General features: G+C 33.5%; 1 protein-coding gene across 1 annotated transcript in view; it reads right to left on the bottom strand.

Annotated features, from left to right (window-relative positions):
- LOC149414816 (arrestin homolog) overlaps positions 1 to 22,432 on the bottom strand; it is a 413,958-nt gene that overhangs the window by 140,886 nt on the left and 250,640 nt on the right. Inside the window, exon 2 of the mRNA XM_089643396.1 lies at positions 8,925 to 9,044. Coding sequence (XP_089499522.1) covers positions 8,925 to 8,959 — 35 coding nt within the window. The 5' untranslated portion in view covers positions 8,960 to 9,044. The remainder of the gene's footprint in view (positions 1 to 8,924; positions 9,045 to 22,432) is intronic.

Genomic DNA, 22,432 nt, shown 5'->3' with positions numbered 1-22,432 from the left:
TTTGATGTCATATACCTAACAAAGCAGCTTAGAGTACATACCTGGGCGTGTGACCGCTATATTACGAAGTCAGTAATATTATTATTAGATTTATAAAAACAGTTTATTTTTAAACAAGTTCTGCTGTGTAATTATTATTACGCGTGACAGCCGATTCGCCCTCTGAAGGCATTATCAAACCGTGGCCAACTACCAACAAACTTCAGAGGGCGAAACAGCTGTCACGCGTAATAATAATTACACAGCAGAACTTGTTTAAAAATAAACTGTTTTTATAAATCTAAAATCTAAAATCTAGACTATAAAAATATTACCATTTGTTATTTCGGCTACTGGCATTATACCTAGCTCTCTCATTAAAAATTTAGGCGTATTAGATCTATCAAAAAATTTATATATAAAGATGAAAAAGTCGGTCATTTTGAATACATGTAGGATAACGAAAGATTTTTTAAATATTTATGTTGAGGGATCAGTAGGATTTATAGGCCCTGTTAGAAGTTCTACCGAGCCGAACCCTCTGATATGAAAATATCTGGAGTCGGTGAATTTTTTTTCCTTTTGATCTCTGGTGAGTTGACGTGTTGTTGTTCTTGTATTGTTTTGTTTTTATTTTACGTATATAATGCACTTGCATTATGTTGATTGACTAGCTGATCATTTGTGGAAAAGTGAGTGGAAGGGTTTAGTTTTTCCTATGGGGAAGATTTAACCCGGACAACAAAATCGGAAGCAAAAAAAATATTATTGAATATATAAAAAATAAAAATTAAAATGGAGTTCCACGAATTAAACTTGATAAAAATAAATTACAAAGTCAGTTCTGTCAAACTTCGCTGTTAAAAATAGTTTAATCACTCTTTTTAATATGCTTATGGTAAAACAACACACAAATTAGCAGTAACAACGAGTATCGATAACAATCGGCTTCATTTGCAAACTGTCGTTGCTCGATGGCACTGACTTGATCACGTGATACTTGAAAATCTATCGCGCGCCGAGGTATGTACTCAAGTCGGCCTTGGTCACCAACCAATAATAACGTACCCCTTCCTTTTAGCCGGACAACTTAACCACAAATCGAAATTCTTTTTTCCCACTGGCTATGGGCGGTTCAGACTCACGTGCGTTATAAATTAATAATAATAATTAAATAAAAAATAAAAATAAATCGCTATAATTAAGACGAATAATAATAATTGCGAGATAAATACGCAAGTAGGTACCTAATTTCGCTCACAAATATAATTTGTTTATGCGAACAATGACATTTAAAAAGGTTTTTTTTTTTAAACGTTACCCATGCTGTTGACCGATTGATAATTACGCCACTGAGCGCAATCCATATTCGTAAGAAATCGGATGCCACAATAATAGATTTTACAATCAATCGTTTTAAGAATGACAGTGATGTATTGTAACGTCACTTGTCACTGCACAGAATATTAATGTCAATATTAGCAGCTAGAATCCCGCCAACACGAATATATAAAGGCGTAAACATAGTTAATAAACAATTAAACATACCAATTTCGATTGTCGGTGATGTAATTACGTTCTGCGTAATGCGATTTTTTACTTTTCAAAATTGGAATTACTTTATAGCTTATCAGATAAGCTATAAAGTATTCACCAAGAAAATTTTATTAATAAATAATTATTTTGTTGTAATATTTATTTATTTTGTTCAAATGCTTAACAGATACTTGAAAGATTTGAATTAGTGAAGACTTATTACTGCGAACGCGCGTTGTTTTACTGAATTAGGTCCATTGGACACAGTTGAGCGGCCCATTCGTATAATAATAAAGTCGCTATAAAAGCATAATAATGCTTTCAGTTACATAAATCCTACAATTACATCGTCCCGTTATTACCACGGGTCTGCACTAGTTAAAATATACACATATCTGTAAAACTTTTCAGTAAGGCGATGCACTACGTAGTGTAATATTTTAAATCGAGCCGCTATCAATAACACTCCTTACGTAGAAGGCGATAATGCTTAAATTCTCGCTTCAACACCATCCAGCTGTTTTGATTTAGGCGAGAAAAAAACATGGCCAAAAAGTGCCTTTTATTTTATTTTGTGGATGTTCAGGCATAAATATTTAAATGTTTTCCGATCATTTTATAAATAACTTAATTTTCCACATTATACAAAAAAACCATGACCGAAAATGGGTTCGTAAGTAGGAAATTTTGAACTTTAAAGCAGTTTTCATAGGCCTTATAAATTATTTTTTTCTGGGCTTATAAATAATACTAGATTATTTCAAAGGCCAAGATGTATTATACTCGTGGTATTTATTTAAAGCATCTGAAGCATTTCTAGGCGACCAAATTTTCAAACTAAAAACACATGATTTTGCATTGCTACGTAGTGAATCGCCTTAAAAATAAATTGTTTGGCTTCTTGTATTTTCGATTAAATCCAATTTTAAGTATTGCATAAAAAAGCATTTGCATTAACAGATCTATTACATAGGTTGTTACTAGAAGAATAAATAAAACAAAACAAAATTGACTTACCGCCTTACTAATAAAAAAAAACACTTCCCAACCGCTAAACGCTGTTTTAGTTACACATTGAATACATACTATACGAGCTCATATTCGATTCGGTACGAATAAAAAATGTTTTTAACTGTGCTCGGATAGAGTTGGCAACGTCGCATTTCAGCTGACTGACAGCTGAAAATTCTGTCTTGAAAAAGTGGGGTTATTTCGGACATATTATTTTTATTTGACTGTTACCGCGTGAATTTAATAAGAATTCTTTATGGTTTTTTACTAACATAAATGTCTATCCATGTGGAGGTAGTATGACTCCCGGAAATGAACGTTTATATTGCGCAAAAACGAATCCAAAATGTCATTTTAAATAATATATTTTTATTGTATAAACGAAATGAAAAGTAAAGTGACAATTTTCTTGCAGATTCCCTAAATAAAAGTAAACTGTTTTTTAAATTTCGTATTTTCTACAATTATTCGACGTTTGGAAAAAAAAGTATAATTTTTAAATAATTTTTTCCTCTTTTTTCATACTTGAAATTAAAATATTCCCATTTATAAATATTAAATAATTTTATATAATACCTATATAAAATGGTATTTGTTGTGACAAAATCTTCAAAAAGAAGAAATATATAGCACATTTAAAAGAACTTCGATTACAAATTTCAAGTTTGTATAACACATAAACAACTCTTCGGCTGCATAAACAATGTAAATAAAGTTTCTTTTAGCAAGGTTCTTCACATTCACGGTTGTTTATCATTTGTATAAAATTGTCATCATTAATTAGTAAGGCTGTATTTCTATATTGTTTCAAAAGTATCTATTTTGGTATTCACAAATACAAAACGTAAAATATTCGTCCTTTAAAAGTGCGCTCTCGTGGAAACAGCAGCTGATGGCGTAGATACTTGATTATTATTGAAGAACTTGGAAAGAGACACGTTCCAAAAGCGATTAACAATTTGATGATGGTTCAACGCTGGCGTGGGCGGATCATTGAAGATCGTTTCAAATAAATATTAAGTTCGAAATTTAGCATTTCAAATTATATGTTCCTCGGTAAATTGAACACCAATTAAAATTTAAGTTTCCCAAAGAAAACAGTCGGAATTTTCAAGAGTATTGCTTTTATCTGATCGGTGCTCGAAGTATAAATCTCTTTTCAAGTATTTCAAATTTGGAATTTAACCCTCTGTACGCCGATTTTTTCGAAGTAACGAGGTTGAAAGTAACGAAGGAGAAAAATAACAAACCGCCTGCTAAATAGAAATACGCAACGGATAAATAAAATTTGAAGATGGACTTGGGGATTGTGTTTGTATAAAAAAAACTGTTGCCGATTCGTAAATATTAAATTTTATATTTTCCCTGAACTAGTTTCCTTAGTCTTAATTATTTATTAATCTTTGGGTTATATTTTTTTACAGTACAATTACAGTTTTCCTCCTATGGTATATAATATAATATAGTAAAAATTAATAAAAAAATTACAAATTAAATTCATAACAGCATTATATTAACAACAACATGTCCTTAGATTTTTCGGACATCTTTAGATTTGTAAAAAAAATACCTCGGACAAATGCAAATATTATTGCAACAGTTCCTGAAAAACTTATACATACTCGTACCAGCTAAATAATGGGGCAAACTTGTTGCTCAAATCAATAATACATGTTGAAAATAATTAAACTATGGATAATTAATTACATTACACACATGGTGCGTCACGGGAATTGCATGGTTTTCAAATAAGATATACTTGGTCAGTTTTGATTAAAAAATTTGTTTATTTTCGACAGAACCTAGTTGCGAATTTTTGTTGGCAGTTTAATTATGTTTTGAAGATCACATTTTCCTCGGTCAGATGTTGGCTGTTTAATATTGTAGCCGGCCCCGAAAACTTTGAGTAGCGTCAATTTGACATTTGCCGTGGAATCCGAATGATTAATTCCTGAATTTTCGTCTTGCTATCTTTGCGGCAGTGTGGTTTGTCAAAATGTACCCGGGACTTGAAATTTTCCCATAAAAAGAAGTCACATAAGCGAATATTGAGATAAGGCTTCCTGAAAACCAATCCCGTAAGACAGCCATTGAATTACGAGCTGTGTGTGCAATTGCATCATCTTATTGAAACCATACTCTCCTTATTACCCATCCGCGTCGTCGAAGCACCGGGAAGAAGAAAATTTGGGGCCTCATAATATAGCGCTCTGAATTCTCTTTTCACATTGTTTTCCTAAAAAAATACGAGCCAATTGCTCACCATACTGTTACTTTTGAGATGTGTGGAGAGGGCCCATGTAACTCCTGAGGGATCTTTCTCTGGAGAGCGAAGGTGCGATGTTCTACGTTCCGTGAAATCACGACAACTAAATTGCCTACACTAACAGACAAATCAAGGCCACCTCCTACTATCTGAGGCCGACCACTCGGCCGTACTAGCCAATCAAAAAACATGCGATTTCCGCGACGAACCCCGTACAATGTATTTCGTATATGATGGATGACTGAAATCAAATATACCAGGTTTACCACCGAAATTGATGTTCTATTGGAATTCTTTCTTTAACATAATAATAATAATCAATTTCATTGTCCTATTTGGGCCAAAGGCGAAAAGACTAAATAAGTTTTCTTTCAATCGTTTAATATTAAGGTTTTATGGATTTTCTGTTCACTGAAGAAAATATTTCCCGGGTTTTAATAAATGCACAAACAACGATCGTTGTTGACAGTTCTCGTCAAGGACAACGATTAATCGTTGTATGGTATTAAGAGGGTTAAGCGGCTCTTGCTGCGAGCATGGAAGATGATAAGTAGTAAAATAAACCATTATGAATTTAGAATAACTTCTTCGAACTAAATTCACTGAATTTTTCGTCGTTAAATTCTGAGAATTGACAGGAATTCATTATTAATCCTCTTTTGAAGATTATTTCTGTCACTTCACTTTTAAAAGGCTGATGTTTTTCCCAATCACCTCCAATGACCTAAAGATCCTTTGCTTTGGAACAAAATACAACGGTTTTAAGTCCCGACTAGAACTATATAAATTTATTATTTTATTATTCGCAAATTCTCTTAGTGGGGTCAATTTAATTTAATAAAAATAAATAACTTCGTCTACAGGACTATTTAATCAAATAATCGACATGTTTCTAAACCAATGGTTTCTTCGCCAGAAAAAAACGTATAATTATAAACTTTTTCGTAAACATGTTCAATTAATTAATTAATTTTTAAAAGCAATAATTAGTCGCCTGTAATATCAATACAAATTGAAAATATATCTCCCGAGTAAAGATAAATGCCGCCAACGGGAATTGAACTTGCACCTTCTGATGTCCGGTAGACGCTCTGGACCACTGAGCCACGTCGGCTTATTATCGCCAAATAATTCAATATGTACATCAATAAACAATTACTGCTACAGGCGACTAATTATTGCTTAAAATAATTTTTTTATCCTTTGTGCTATGCACAAAAACCTTGTCTTATAAACATTAGTTTATCATAAAAAAATAATTTAATTTAATTATTTAATTTCGAATATGTACATTGGTATAATGACAATAAATTGTACGATATAGACATCTTTATAAATAGCCTCGTGTATTTAAAAATAAATGTACTAGTTTTATTAACTATACGTGCATGCCTTGAAAATATATCATATTATTCATGAACACGTGTTCCGACATCGTGATAATATATTCGTATTTCACTAAAAGGGAACCTATTATCAGGAAACCTGTTAAGGCGAAGCTTAATGCCAAATAACAATTTTGATTAATTTTTATAGCAAATAGGTGTATATTACGAAAACCAAAACATATGCTTTAGTTAAATTGAAGGTTTTCCTATCGTTTCGCTTGAGTAGAATACAAATAAAATAAAAAAATTACCCAATAAAAATATAAATGCAAACTACTACAAAAAATATTTATTCAATAGAAATGTATGAACGCGTAAAGGAAAAAACTTTTAAAAAATACAATTTTATAGCTAAGATTATCTGTGACAGTTTCACTTGATTATTTTTTTGAAATTAATAAATAAGTAAAAACCATTTTTTTGCTTGAAATCGAACGTTTCTAGACTCCGTTTGTCAAGCGATTTTAATGCCTATTACCTACGATATAAGGTATACCAAGAATATACACATTTTTCGCTTGTAGCTTCCTCTTAAATCATTCGTTAAGGTTTGCAAACCCGTTTTTAAACAGGATTACCATTAAGAGATTCTTAATAAATTAGTAATACTCATTTTTCTTCTCTTTTCGTCATACTAAATAGAAGTGTTTGAAGTATAAATTTTGTGAATGCTTTTCTTTCTTTTTGTATTTTGAATATATACTAACTATATTTTACATTTTATTTTGCTTACGGCGATGCACTACTCAACCCTTACGTAGATGGCGATAGGGTTTAAATTCCCGATTAACACCATCCGCCTGTTTTGATTTATGCAAGAAAAAAACATGGCCTAAAAGTGACTTTTATTTTATTTTGTGGATGTTCAGGCATAAATATTGATTTTTTTTCGGTAATTTTATAAATAACTTAATTTTTCACATTATACAATAAAATCATAACCGAAAATGGGTTCGTAAGTAGGAGATTTTGAACTTTAAAGCAGTTTTCATAGGCCTTTACATTATTTTTTTCTGGGCTTATAAAAAGACTTATCTAAAAAATACTCGATTATTTCAAAGGCCAAGATGTATTCTACTCGCAGTATTTAATTAAAGCATCTGAAACATTTCTAGGCGACAAAATTTTCAAACCAAAAACACATGATTTTGTATTACTACGTATGGCATCGCCTTAATATTATTTATTTTATTTCAGTAGTAGCTGATATCTTCACCTACTAAAAACTAAACCTTAATTGGCTGACATACTGTGCACATTTTTAATTTGACAGTTAATATCTAACAACATCCCAATGGTAAATTTCATTTACATAATAATTGTTAACAATCTGTAAATGTTTCAAAAAATAAATAAATAATTTTTATTTAATGGTGGTGTACAAAGTTATTTATTTTAATTAAATTATTGAAGACAATATTAACGACTCTAGAAAATTGAAATATATAGATGAGACATGTAGCGAAAAAACAGGTTTCGATTTTTTTACCTCCAACTGACCTCCAACTCTCTAACTAAAACTACCCAATCAGGTCTACGCGCACAGCTTATCGCGTTCTAATAGTGGAGATATCAAGGCCTCTAATTGTCGCTCTATGCTCTCGAACTAAAAATGTGAAACAGAAAAGAGAGAAAATGATTCATACGCATGTAGGAATTAAGTCCAGAACCTTTTCCTCGCTGTAGAAGTGCTCTGACCATTGAGCTAATTCCATCCATTGATCCATCTTGCACGCCTTTCGGACAAGGCCCTGAGCAGGTGCCTTCCTCCTTCGATTCTTTGGAGAACCTCCTCATTTGTAACATGGTCTCTCCAGGAAATTCCTAACAGTCTTCTATAGGACCACATCTCAAAAGCCTCTAGTCTCCGTTTATCTCTTTCGGATAGGCACCATGTTTCGCAGCCGTACATAAAGATACTCCATACATAGGTCTCGATGAGGAGTATTCTCAGTTTTAGGTCTATATTATTGGATTCTATTATTTTCGACCTTTTATTGAATGAAAGCCTAGCCTGATGTATACGGCTGTCAACCTCGCTCTTAGACCGACCGTCCCATGTTATTTTGCTCCCGAGGTAGACAAACTCCTTGGTGTTCATTAGTGGAACTCCTGCCATCTCTACTCTCATCTGATGTTGCGTTCGGCCTACAGTCAGCAGCTTTGTTTTGTCTTTATTTATCATCATGTTGTAGTTGTTTTGAAGAATGCTTTGCATGGTTGTTAAGGCCTCTTGCAGTTCTTCTTCGCTTTCAGCAACCAAAGCAATATCGTCAGCAAACCTTATCACTTACTCTCACGTTGCTTGAAATGGCTTTAGCAGCCTTTGGTGACCAGATCTGAATAGCCAGGTACTCCCTCACCTTCCTTTTCCCCATTTTCATCCTCACAACATACACTAATTGGGTATGCCGTAGTCTGACTGGCGCCAGATGGCTTTGAGCAGTTGGGACTCTTGTGCAATATTCACATAAAAAAAGAAAAAAAGTGAAGAATTTTTATTTTTTTTACAATTGGGGTGACCACAAAACCACGGTTTTGATCAGATAGCCCTTTCTATCGTGGCGTAGAAGGTTCCAAAATAGCACCAAAAAATTGTTTTCAATTTCTACAACTTTAATAAAACAAATAAAAATTAAAAAAAAAACTTAAGCAAGAGCTTAAGATATTATCATGTTAAAGGTTTATTTTCGAACACAAGGATAATAGATCTATGGAATGATAAAATATATCTGAAGACTAACCTTTGGCAGCTTAATAAAGTGTCTACCCCCGCCATCTTGAAATATTGTTACAGCCAACCACTCACTAAATTAATATCACTGAACTGGGTTAAAACACGGCGCAAACACGACAGTCAACATCTGAAACAAAGAAACATTACATCATTAGTGGTTTGTTTTAAAAATTTATTCTTGCTTATTTCGTTAACGAGTTAATTTTATCACTAAAATGTCCCGTATTGATTTATAACGTTTGTAAACATAGATCCGGTATATCGGTTGATTAAAAGCTAAGCTTGGTTGGAATGTCGAGCTTAGCGCGGCTGGGAACATAATCCGTATATAGAAGCCTAGATATAGTGATATTTCACGTGGAGTCTTTGATTTTAATAGAGGTATGTTTTTATTTGTTTCTATAAAACCTAATTACTGTCTACGTGAGTGGAATATTTGTGCTCTCTACTGTCATCAGGAGATCGAGAGCTTTCAAAATGTCAAATGTTTTAGGCGGGATTAATTTGTGAAATGATTTTTTGATAAAGTTTCCCACTTCAATCAGCATGGTGCTGATTGAATTTTAAATAGAATTTGTTTGGTGGAGTCAATGCACTATTCATGATAATATGACATACTGTCAGAACGTTGAACAATCCCTCTTGAAATAACTTATCAGACCATTTGTCTATTTTAGATTGAATACCAATTAACATTAACATCAACATCCTTCAATGCTCGATGAATATAAAAGTCCACAATGATAAAATTATGCAATTTAAGTATATTTCGGTGAGATAGAAGTACGTAATTAATCACGTAAACGTCATATTTGATATTTGTAACCGCTAGCGCCTCGGTGTCTTAAAAGGGAACTATTCTGCGGCTCACCAATGCTTGGGCGGCCGATTTAGCACGCTTAAATGTCGCACATAGCGAGGATACGGACTGACTGATATACCGGGCCTTAGAGTACCTGAGCACTTTTTTTTTATTTTTGATTTAAACCACTTGTAGTTCCAAATTCAATATGAATATATTAATCAATTTATTGCATTCATTTTGAAGGTTTTACGCAATAATGGATTTTTATTCATCAGCTCCACACAAGAGGTCCTGAGTAAATAATTTCCTTTAGGGGATGCTGTGTGAAGGGTCTTTTTAATGAAAGGAAAGAGAGGAAGATCTAGGAAGGAAAATGGTATGAAATGTGGGTAGGAATTTGGAGGTCAATGAGTCCGTTTGTGAGTAAGTGACGGAAGTTTAAATTCATCCCTCCAACTGTGGCGTGACCTACGGTAGATTTGTTGGTTATTCAATGAGTAGTTCTACCGGGGTGGCGGTACCCATAACCGCCTCCCAAATTGATAAATGTAAGCGAAACGTAGAACAGAAAAATGGTAACTGTCGTAAACGGGGATCAAACGAGGATCACTGTTTTACCGGGACATTACTCTACCACTGAGCTATGATACCAGGTCCTAGGAACGATACCCAATTGTAACCGTTATCTTTTGGTTTTCTTCTTCATGTTTCTTTTACCTCTACTTCAATGATTGATGAATAAACGTCTTTAAACCTGTATTAAATCACTGTTCATGTATGAAAACAATTTTATGACTTTCTTTCACTACTCTATTGATGACCAATCCGGTTTCAAATTATGATGGACATCTTCAGAATTGAGAATGTTTATTGCCTTACCTACATGTGACCAGAAACCTACCCATCCCCACAACTAGTTTTGATTTAATTTTTTTTCAAAGTTCATTCGAAGATTCGAGAGTCGTGTTTATCAGTAAAAAATACCTAACATTTTTTGGTGAATATGCTTCGACGTAAGCCTGTACTATAAAGAAAATTTATACGTTTGTAGACGTAGCGTCCTGATAAACTTTAAAACTAAGCTTTAACGTGCATGCTAAGATAAATAAACAAAAGAAAAACAGAAAAAATTCCAGAAAATACTAAAATCACAATGTACAATTACATTATTGCTCCATATTTTAACTACCGCTCAACGATTCTTTTCTTATGTATTGACAGAGAAAAAAATAAATTTGACAATCTCCAAAATATAGTAACGAGAATAATAACAACCTATTACCAAAATACTTTCAAACAAAATGATATACAATAAGGACATTCACATAATCAACACAAGAACGTCTATTGAAATTAGGCTACCGAAAAAGGACAAAGCCAATACACAAAACAGTTTACTATACAAAGGAATGCAATATTACAAGTCTGCACCAATGGACAGATTCAAACACAATTAACAGATTGTTGGAGCCACACGGAGAAAACTTACTAATGTAAAATATAGTTAATTAATTATATAAAATATACAATCTTACAACATGATTGGTAATATTGTGACAAAGGGATATTATTAAAAACGATGTTTGATGTGAAAATATCGCCGGTGTAATAATATGAATCGCAAATTTATTTTTTTAATGATTTTTATCAGTTTATTTTATTTGGATAATCTAGCTGTTAGATTTGGTTCTAAAATGAACATCAAGAACCACCCTCACGTAATATGCAAAAGTTCATTGAATAAACTAAACCTTGCAGAAACTTGATATACTTCAGTGAGTGGGAAAAATTTAGGGCAATACGGGGTGAAGTGAGAAATAACAGAATTTGATTAAAAATCTGGTCAAATTATTCGTTTTCATTGTAAAAACGGGACTAGATGCCTATAACATAAAATTTCATAACAAAACTATCAGTAAAGTACGAATTTTTAATGAGGAAATCGTAACACTAACTGACTAACCATCACGCCATTTCCCCGAAGGGGTAGGCAGAGAGGACGGACCGCCAAACAACTCGGTCTTGGCACACACTCTTCTATTATTCTGACTCTAGACATGGCCCAACGCAAGTATCTTATTCACTTCGGAACACGTTCTTCAAAATAATAATATTTTCGCAAATCATTTATTATATTTATTCGGACAAGGGCACCTGCTTGAACACGTGTCCAGATATATTCTTAATGACTAATATTTTATGAAGTAATGGTTATGCAGTCAAATGTTGGCAGTATCTTGAAAGCCGTACTCATTTTCTCCGCGCAAATTAATAAAAAGAAAATATGATAATGTAAGTAATTAATAATAAAAAAACTCGGATGTACAAATGAATAAAATAAAACCAGAAAATAAAATAAAATATTTTGCACTGAACGCGACGAACGGACTGATTACGAAGGTATAAAGGCTTTTTATTTTATGAGTTTCGTCGGTCAATTCGGTATTTAACAATTTATTTCCTACACTTTTCAAAGGCTAAAACATCAAAACAGCGACCGGCTTACCAAAAAATTAAAGCTCACGAAACAAAAAGCGTATGAGCGTAATTAGTTGAAAATATAACATTTTAATTTGAATTTCTCCCCAGATTTCTATAAAGCAACTGATGAAAACGTAAATGTATATTTTTAATACGGTTTTATAATTACTTTTGTTTTTTAATTAATATTATTAAAATATTAGAAGATATTTGTTAAATAAACGACTCTCCCTTTTTGTTCGAAATACTAAAATTTAATTTCTACTGTTACGAGCTCCTACTCATACCCACCTACCAATACACACCTACTCATACCCACCTACTCATACCCACCTACCAATACACACCTACTCATACCCACCTACTCATACCCACCTACCAATACACACCTTCTCATACCCACCTACTCATACCCACCTACCAATACACACCTACTTATACCCACCTACTCATACCCACCTACTCATACCCACCTACTCATACCCACCTACTCATACCCAACTACTCATACCCACCTACCAATACACACCTACTTATACCCACCTACTCATACCCACCTACTCATACCCACCTACTCATACCCACCTACTCATACCCACCTACTCATACCCACTTACTCATACCCACCTACTCATCCACACCTACTTATACTCACAATGAACACGACAAATTACATTATTCTACTGCAGCATACCATAACACAACTACAGGGTTTTCCAATAAGAGGTGTTATTTTGAATAGCCTATTATTTCGTTAGATAATAATTTTAAAGCTGTAATTTTTTGAAATTTGACAAGTAGAAACTACGCCATTAATACAAATAGAACGATACACGCTTCAACAACGCAAATTATTAAAATTCACTTGAGTGAATCAAATGCAAATCATCTTGAGTGATGAGGACCATTTCCACCTCGGTGGCTTCGTCAACAAGCAAAATGGTCGCATCTGGGGCTCGAAAAACCCAAGAGTTATTCTTGAAAAGCCTCTTTATTCTCAACGTGTGACTGTTTGGTGCGGTTTATGGTCCGGCGGAGTCATTGGACCTTACTTTTTCGAAAATGAGGCTAGAGCAACAGTTACGGTGAATGGATTGCGCTATCGAGAGATGATTAATATTTTTTTATGGCCGAAATTGAATGGTATTGATCTGGAAAACGTTTACTTTCAACAAAACGGCGATACGTGCCATACAAGCAACGAAACCATTGATCTTTTACGATTAAATATCAAAATAACAACTCTTATTGGAAAACCCTGTATATCGCCAATTACTCTATACATCGGCTTCACGCTATTATAAAACAATATCCGCCAAGTTAACATTAAGTATTTAATGTTAACTAGGCGATTTTTTTGGATCGCATAACATATGTATACCAACACTGTTATTAAGGCCCCGTAGTAAGCGTTCAAAGATGGTGTGAAAGAGAGATATCCAAATACGAATGTTAGAGGAAGCACGCTTATATTAAAAAAAAATCACGATAATAAGTACGCGAAAATGGTGAAAATATTTAATAAAACATGACTCGTTTGAAATAATGTCTCGATAAATGCTTTTGTTGCATTTAAAGATACACTGTGAATTTTTTATGCCTATAACATATTTAATAACAGAAAAAAACGTGTTGTCGATATTTTCCGCAGCTTATTTTGCGATATTTTTTCCATCGAGGGAATTTCAAATAATCAACGTTTCTGCATAACAAATAATGTATTCATATTATTTACAAAAATAACATATATATATATTTTTGGAACTCAAAAACTCGAAGAGTTAACGATAAACTTGTTATAAATAGGTAGAAATTGGGTAAGCGGGGTATTAAACATTCTGTTGTTTTTTGGAAATCTATTTGATCACTGTATTTTTATTTTTGTTCGTTGTATATTTTTAAGTTACATAATTATCTCTCTTGCTAAATTTTCTACCTACATGTAATAAATAAATAAATAAATAAGTAAGCTGCGCTTTTCTGTAGCGCGGTGAAGCTTTTTTTGTTTGAACTCGGAAAGTTTAAAATGAGATTGTATTGAATAATTTATTAAATTGAAACAGAGGATAAACATTATTCTACTCCATAACAGATTTAATGAAGCGAGGATTCAAAAACTCTCTGTTATTTTATCAAGTGACTTTTGATAAAACGTTCAGAAAATAATGTATTCAAGTAGAAATTAACAGACGTTAGTAAAACTTTATCAAAGAGGATCGGTTTTTTTATTGAATAAAACCAAATAAAAAAGCGATTAAAATAAGGTTGTTTTATGAATAAGTAGCACGAAACGTCGTTTTCAGTCTGCTTGGCAATTAAATTGAATTTAAAAAAAGACAGTTGGACGAAATATGTTGGTTTTGCTGAAATTACCAAATATACTTAAGGCCCGGTAATAAGCGTGCAAAGATGGTTTGAAAGGGAGATATGTAAATACGATTGTTAGACGGAACGCGTTTATATTAAATAACACGATAATAATTAAGCGAAAATGGTGAAAATATTTAATAAAACACGACTCGTTTAGAATAGAGCAAAAATCTCTTTACGAATGCTTTAGTTGCATTTAAAGAAACACTATGAATTTTTTCATGCCTACAACATATTAAATAACACAACAAAACGCGTTTTTAATAATTTTTATAGCTTACTTTGCGATTTTTTTTCTATCAAGGGAATTTAATAAATTAACGTTTCGGCTTAACAAAGGTATAGAGATTATCTTTAAAAATATAATTTATATTTTTTAGAAATTAAAAATTTAGAGAGTTAACGAGAAACTTGTTATAAATCGTTAGAAATTAGGTATGTGGGGGCTTAACTCAACCGTTTGGCATTTCGTTTGTAAATTTGTTTGTACATTCCGTTTCCGGTTCCGATTCGTTTTTTATCCCGCCAAAGTTTTCTTGAAAATAGATCCTTCTACGAACTGTCAATTCAAACAATCAATATGATGGTACCTACCTGGCTACATAAAGTTTGAAAAATAATTGACTTTGAGATAGTGACGTTTTTTTGAACAAATTGTAATCATAATTCCTTATTTGAAATAAAAAATGTTACATATGGTTTATAATTAAGAGAGTAGGTATTTAAGTACCTACTTACAAATCTTATGATTTCAGAGGAAATTTTAGTTTAGATTTATTTAATAAGAGAGAATTAGAAACTTACTTTTTTGACGCGAGGTGTTCAGTATTAGTAGTAACTGTTCACATAACTATGTACGAGTTATATAAATATATTTAAACAATATTTGTTAAAAGATAAATTGAAACAGAATTTGAAAAATTCATCAAATTTCAAAGTTAATATTCAAGTTCTGTGAAAGTCCTATTAAAATTATGTTACTATCCACGTACTGTAAAATAACCCGCTCCATGATGTAATTATAACATAAATAGAACAGAACTTACACAGAAAAAGAATTTTAAATTTAATGAACTGTTCAAATTCTGTGATGCAATCCGTCCTTTGGTTTATTTAACAATAGTAATATTTGGATAATTTAAGTAGCACGGTTTTTGTGAAAAACTACCTCAAGAACGTTATGGAACGAGTGTAAAAGTGCAGAAAAATTACACCCCTAATTAACGAGAAACAGCATTTAATACAGGTGCACTAATATTCAATAATATGCACTACAGGAATGTATTTAAGAAGTTAGAAGTTACCTTGATGAAAGATATTGACGGAATGAGACCTCCGAAGTACTTGCGGACTTTATAAAGTTTAGTGGTCTCAACGTAACATGATCGTAAAATCGTATCAAATCAATTTACGTGATTAAATTGACATATTTTACACAGGCGTTTGGTAACTCGTGGAATAAATGAGAAAATTTAGAATCAAACAACTTTATAGATACTCAGATCTATGTTAGCGAGTGGTAGATACTCCCAGTATTTCCCTGCTGAGATCACACATACTTAAAAGACCATTTAGAATCGAAATGTTGTTGCTTGAAATTATTTTAGCTGTGTATTTGGGGGCAAGATCTGCATTCCAAGGAACTTCTCAAATTTCTTCTTCTACATCTTCTGCTTGTTATCACCCACTTTTAGCTTCGCATTGTAATCACGAATCTATAGTTATTATACTTAAAAAAAACCGTTGCATTGTCTCAGTGCTGTAGTGTATACAAGTTCGAATATGTAATATTTCCATGTATCGTCCATTCCTGCACATCCAATTTTAAGCTGTAATGTTATATAACAAACCCCTTAACCAGTATCAAACAAAAAATAACTAAGTTAAGTCAATTATCGGGAAATTTTAAAAACATCGCTATAGAAGATACTGAAAAATACCTACCCAAACCAATGAACCATAGACGTCACTGAAAAGCCTCTACCAAAACCTAGTTGGCCTCGGCACTGGATCTCCTAGTGAGGAGGTCTAAGAAAACAAGTTGTTCGCTCCGTTTGATGATTTATCAGGGGTGCCCGTGTTCATCGGGTAAGGTTTATTCAGGATGCTCAGATGGTGGACAGGCCAGCTGCGTGGCGTGCCAGATCGGGAGAGGCAGGTTTGGGGAGGCCATTTGACCTCTCCAACTCGTCTCTCTACCTATCATCTTGCGCCGAAGTGAGAGGGATATATTCGTACGTCCGTTACTCCTGGACAAACCGAGCCCTAGATTCCTACCGAAGCTTCGAACATTTTAACTTCTTAGAGTATCCTCTCATTCCTTTCCTTAAAAAAACCCTTCACGCAGCATCTCAAAAGATGAAATGGGCTCTAAGGGAAATTATTTTCCTGAGGGCCACCTGTAGGGGTTATATAAAAAAATATTCAAAAAAATCAGCACACTAAAAGCCCTTTGATGTAAGTTCACCTTATTTGCGGTTATATTTAGAACCATATTCGTGAAGAATCGATCTCTGAAAAATCCTTAAAATTCAACTTTATCACTGTTGAACGACAAGAATTTCGTGTAATCTGTAGGAAAGGGGCTCAACGCAAGGAATAGATTCGGGTGATGACAATTTAATTGACTTGCCTTGAGTCCCTATCCAAGATCGTAAGCCCTAGTCTGTAGAATTTGCAGCTTATCTGCTATTCTGTTTATATTACCAAAATGTCCTTCAGATTAAGAAACAAGACAATCTGTTCTGCAAAGTACAATAAGTCAAAACGTACCAAAAATTTAAAACAAAATAACGAGTGCCTCACCTTAATACCGCATGGGAAAAAATTGAATGACTTAAACATATTTGCGAAATGCATAATCAAATTCATAAAATTTCAATTTGATATTCAAGTTCTGTGATCGTTTTACTCAAGTTTTTTATGGAATCATTATTGGCCAATTGTTTTACAAAACTGAAATGATGAAAGAACTTGAATAGAGCTTTCACAGAACTTGAAAACAAACTATGAAATTTGATGAATTGTTCAAATTCTTTGAAACAACCTAATAAAAAGTTCCGCATAATTTAGAATAATGTACTTTTCAAGAACAAAGAGTGTTTCAAATAGGGTTTTATAATATATTTATTAGTAAAACACACGAAGGGTTTCCCAAAAGAAACCGAACTGATGTTGCGGTGGGTCTTAGGTTTTATAGTTTTGCCGGTAGAATCGTGTACAGCTGCGTTTCTTCAGTCAGTATGCCAAGGACAAGTATATACAAACCTTCCACGTAGCATCAAACAAATAACCGAAATACTTAAATTTAAATCATCATTAAAAACATTTCTTTTAAACAAATGTCACTACACCTTAAATGAATACCTTACATACATTTGTTAACATGTAATTGTTGGGTATTGTAATATAATGTGTATTTGTTGGGTTAGCTGGAAGAAATAGGATGTAACCTATAAGCTTTACCCTTTGTACTCTGTATTTTTGTGCTAGATATTTTTTTGAATTTGACTGCGCAAGAGAAGTCATTATTTCGGCTGGTGTGAATTTTTTGGTGACTCTTGTTTTGTCTGCTCGTCGTTTGTGCGCTGGCTGATTTTGAAAACTGGCACAGAAACTGGCAACTCTTGAAGTTATAAAAGTGGCATACGAGGATGATACTATGGGGAAAACTGAAATTTGAGAACAACAAATGTTTGTGGTCGGCTTACTTGCAAGGTTTATACAATATGGCAACTTGACGAACTTAAATATCTCTCTTAGCCGGCTTAATTTGAAACTAAAATACCGGCCCATAATTGCTTTTAACACACTAACGTAACTAGCGGAAATCGTTCTGAAAGCCGCTGTTAAAATAAACAGTGGCATTCGCGATTCTAGACGAGAATGAGCTCTTGTTTACTTAATCAAGGAAATTATAAATTACAAATTTTAATGGCTGATTGGAGTTTGTAGCGGTACGCTACTAGAATAATACATAGTTATTTTTAGAAAGATCGAGAGCAGCGCGTAGAACATATTGTACCTACCAGAATTATAACAAAGCCGCCAGCCTACCTATTTTTTTTTTTTTTTTTTTTTTTTTTTAATTTTGATTCCAGATCTCGGGGTGGGTGGTGCAATCCCACGAGCTCCATATTATACAATATATACTATTTGAGGCCTGGAAGGTTCTAGATTTTACCAGGCGCGTGTGTTCCCCATATAAACGCTGCCACATCGTGATACCCAGGGATACTTAATTTGAAATAGCTTGTGGATGGTTTCAATAGATCTGTTGAGAACACAAATTTTTTAACATGTTCCTCTATTTTCCAACCCCCGTGTACATATACAAAATATTATCATTTGTTTATGTAACCTTTGATAAGCCAGTATTATAGCTCTTCCGTTATATTACCATTTAGGCAATTGGTTCAAGAGAGCCTTTCCACGTCCCTAGACAATTCTTACAAAGTTTTGCTAGGCAATTTTACCCACGACACGCAAATATCCAAGGAAAGAATTGCATACAATGAATAATAAAATTTCTAGAACTATATTTTTAAAATACCTCGCGACACCTAGGCTCTAGACAAGCCAACCAAAATGATTTTCTGCTCAAAAAAGAAATTCGATATTTGAAAACGTTTGATCGATTTCGGAATAAGTAATGATAAATAGATCATACTTCGTACACACGGACACGCCCACGACGCATTTCTATCAGTTAACCTCTTCATGGATTGCATTATTATTTCTGATATAAGAAACGCTATACTACACGTGCCGACAGATTCGAGTATGTAGGCATATGGGGTAGTCACCATTGATGTTTTGTAGCTAGTTACAAGGTTCAGTTGAATTATTCCAAAGCAGTACTAAAGGTCGTGAACAAAAGCGTGCATGAAACAATGGTCCATTTTTGAACCACTCTGTACCTACTTTGCATTACGCAGTAGCTACCTACATGGACAGAGCCGCTGTTGGGCTTATAATGTTTCTGGGGCCTGGCATTTTTAACGACTTCGTTTTAGTTTAGGCTTAAGTTTTTTTTATAATTGTTACTTATCTTATGGTGTATGAACGTTTTGAACCTTGTTTTTTATGCCTACGCAATACTAAGTTCCTAGAATAAGTCATTGGTGTCTTTTGCAAAGACTGGTGAAGTTTTAATTGCACAGGACCCGATAATAGTGAGGCTTTATTAATTTTTTAAAATTTGGCCAATAAACATAGAGTTACAATACTAGTAGATCAACGGAATACCAAGTACTGGGGGTCTAGCACAGTGAAGTCGGTAACTTTACAATGTCGGATATATCAAGTACTGGGGGTCTAGCACAGTGAAATAGATATCTTTACAATGTCGGATATACCAAGTAATGGGGGTCTAGCACAGTGAAATCGGTAACTTTACAATGTCGGATATATCAAGTACTGGGGGTCTAGCACAGTGAGATAGATATCTTTACAATGTCGGATATACCAAGTAATGGGGGTCTAGCACAGTGAAATCGATTAATTTACAATGTCGGATATACCAAGCAATAGGGGTCTAGCACAGTGAAATCGATTAATTTACAATGTCGGATATACCAAGCAATAGGGGTCTAGCACAGTGAAATCGATAACTTTACAATGTCGGATATACCAAGTACTGGGGGTCTAACACAGTGAAATCGATAACTTAAAAATGTCGAATCGATAGGCGGAAATACCGATGATTTTAAACCGATCCGTACATTTAGGATTTTAAGACTAGGTGTGTATTTTAGCTAAGTTCTGGGTATCATGGTAGTATTTAGTTTTTTTGCATCTGTCTCATATTTGGCGGTCTAGCAACCTTTTAAATGTTTTATCATTTTAGGCTATCCGTTCATTTGAGAAGAAATTCGCATTAATACAACGCAATATTTAGGGCCTAAGAGCATTTTAGTATTTCCAAATAATTTACGCGAAAAACGAAAACAAATAAAAAAATTTTAACTAAATTATGACCAAGATAAACGCTAAACAAAAAATTCAGAAATATGTAATTTATAACATATTTCTTTTATCCTGGGGATAAATATATGAATGGGAAAATATGTGTAAGTAAGATAAAATTGACTAACTTCGGATACGTTTGTACAAAATTAAGTGTATTCTATCGGTTTATATCTTCTGTGTTTGCTTTTAATAGATCTTGGTAAAACGACAGATCAGAACAGTGACAAAACAGAATACGGTATGGTAATAATAAGGTATGGGTTACGCCGCTACGGGAACCATTTATTAGACAACCAACACCTCTGCCACAGGTTACTCCAAGTGGTTCGCTACGTTTGGTGACTTAGCAGGCGTGCCCGGGTTCATGGGGAGAGGTTTGTCATCAACTGCGTGGCAGGCCGGATCAGGAAAGACTGGTTAAGGGAGACCCTTTGACTTCTCCAGCAGGACTCTTTCAAAAAATTGCCTTGTATATTCATTCATGTATGGATTCATACTTTCGTCACCCCTGGACATACTGATCCCCAGATTTCTTCCCACCCCTAATACCTTTTTACTTCCCAGAACTTTCTCCCATTTCTTTCCTAAAAAGACCCTTCACACAGCATCCCCAAAGATGACATAGGCCCTAAGGGGAATTATTTTCCTCAGTGCATCGTATGCGGAGCTAGTATAATATATATAAAATATATTACATAAAAATATTTACATCAAAAATACGACATTAATGATACTGTCGAAAAATAAATAAATATAAGCAATAATTAGTCGCCTGAAATATCAATACAAATTGAAAATATGATGATTTACAAATTGAAATATTCTGATGTCATCAGAAGGCAGAGGTTCAATTCCGGTTGGCGGCATTTATTTTTACTCGGGAGATATTTTCAATTTGTATTGATATTTCAGGCGACTAATTATTGCTTATATTTATTTGTTATCCTTTATGCTATGCATAAAACCTTGTCTTATAAACATTAGTTTATCATTAAAAAATAATTATATTGTTAAAGCTGAATTTTTTTTTGTATAGATTTAAAAAAATTCTTTTTTTTTTTTAAATTTAGCTACAATAAAAACATTAATACTGTCCAATTTTTTTATCTTACCACTCTAGCTCACTCAAAAGTTGGAGACCGCCATGATCTGAACACTTTGAAAGCGCTGAAGCGGTCCTGATCGTATGGCAGCTCGCAGGGATTGCATATCAGGTCTACCTTTCATGTTTCATGCACAACCTGCGCAGCTCCGAGAAGAGGCAGATGGTTTAAATATTTAATATCCACTACATTATTCAAATGTATCCTAACCCATTGAATAGTCTATTTGATACGAAGGCAAGATGGTGCTGGGCACGAGGAATTATTGGAACATACTCCGAGTGGCATGATGATGAGGCGCAGTATTAAGGCTTCGTAGATTCTAAGATTACTGATATGGTTTGGAAGGAGATATGTAAAACAAATAATATATCACAAACATTCCCCAAAGATGACATAGGCCCCAAGGGATTTTTTTCCTTCAGAGCCTCCGGTGTTCATCTAATGTAAACAATAAAATTAAAATACACGTAAAACATTAAATAACAGAAACAGTTGTGATTTTTTATAATTTTCGGAAGCATATTTTGGTAAAGTGGGAATTACATACAATTAATTTTTCAACTTCGCGAATGAAAAGAGATTATCTTCACAAACTTTTTTTAAGAGCTTTAAAGCTTAAAGTGTTCAAGAGAAGTGTATTATATTGCGGTAGAAATGCTGGTTCCTAATCAATTCACCACAATGGGTAATAAGTCAAACGCGCCCCTCCACACAAAATCATGTACTCATGTTTATTTATTATTAATTAATTATTTCCCTAAAGGCCTCTCATGTGGAGTTATA

This window comes from Hesperophylax consimilis, chromosome 19 (genome assembly GCF_061612785.1).
Source record: "Hesperophylax consimilis isolate HC1 chromosome 19, BYU_Hcon_1.0, whole genome shotgun sequence".
NCBI classification, from domain to species: Eukaryota; Metazoa; Arthropoda; class Insecta; order Trichoptera; family Limnephilidae; genus Hesperophylax; species Hesperophylax consimilis.
This window is presented reverse-complemented; position numbering and strand designations above follow the sequence as displayed.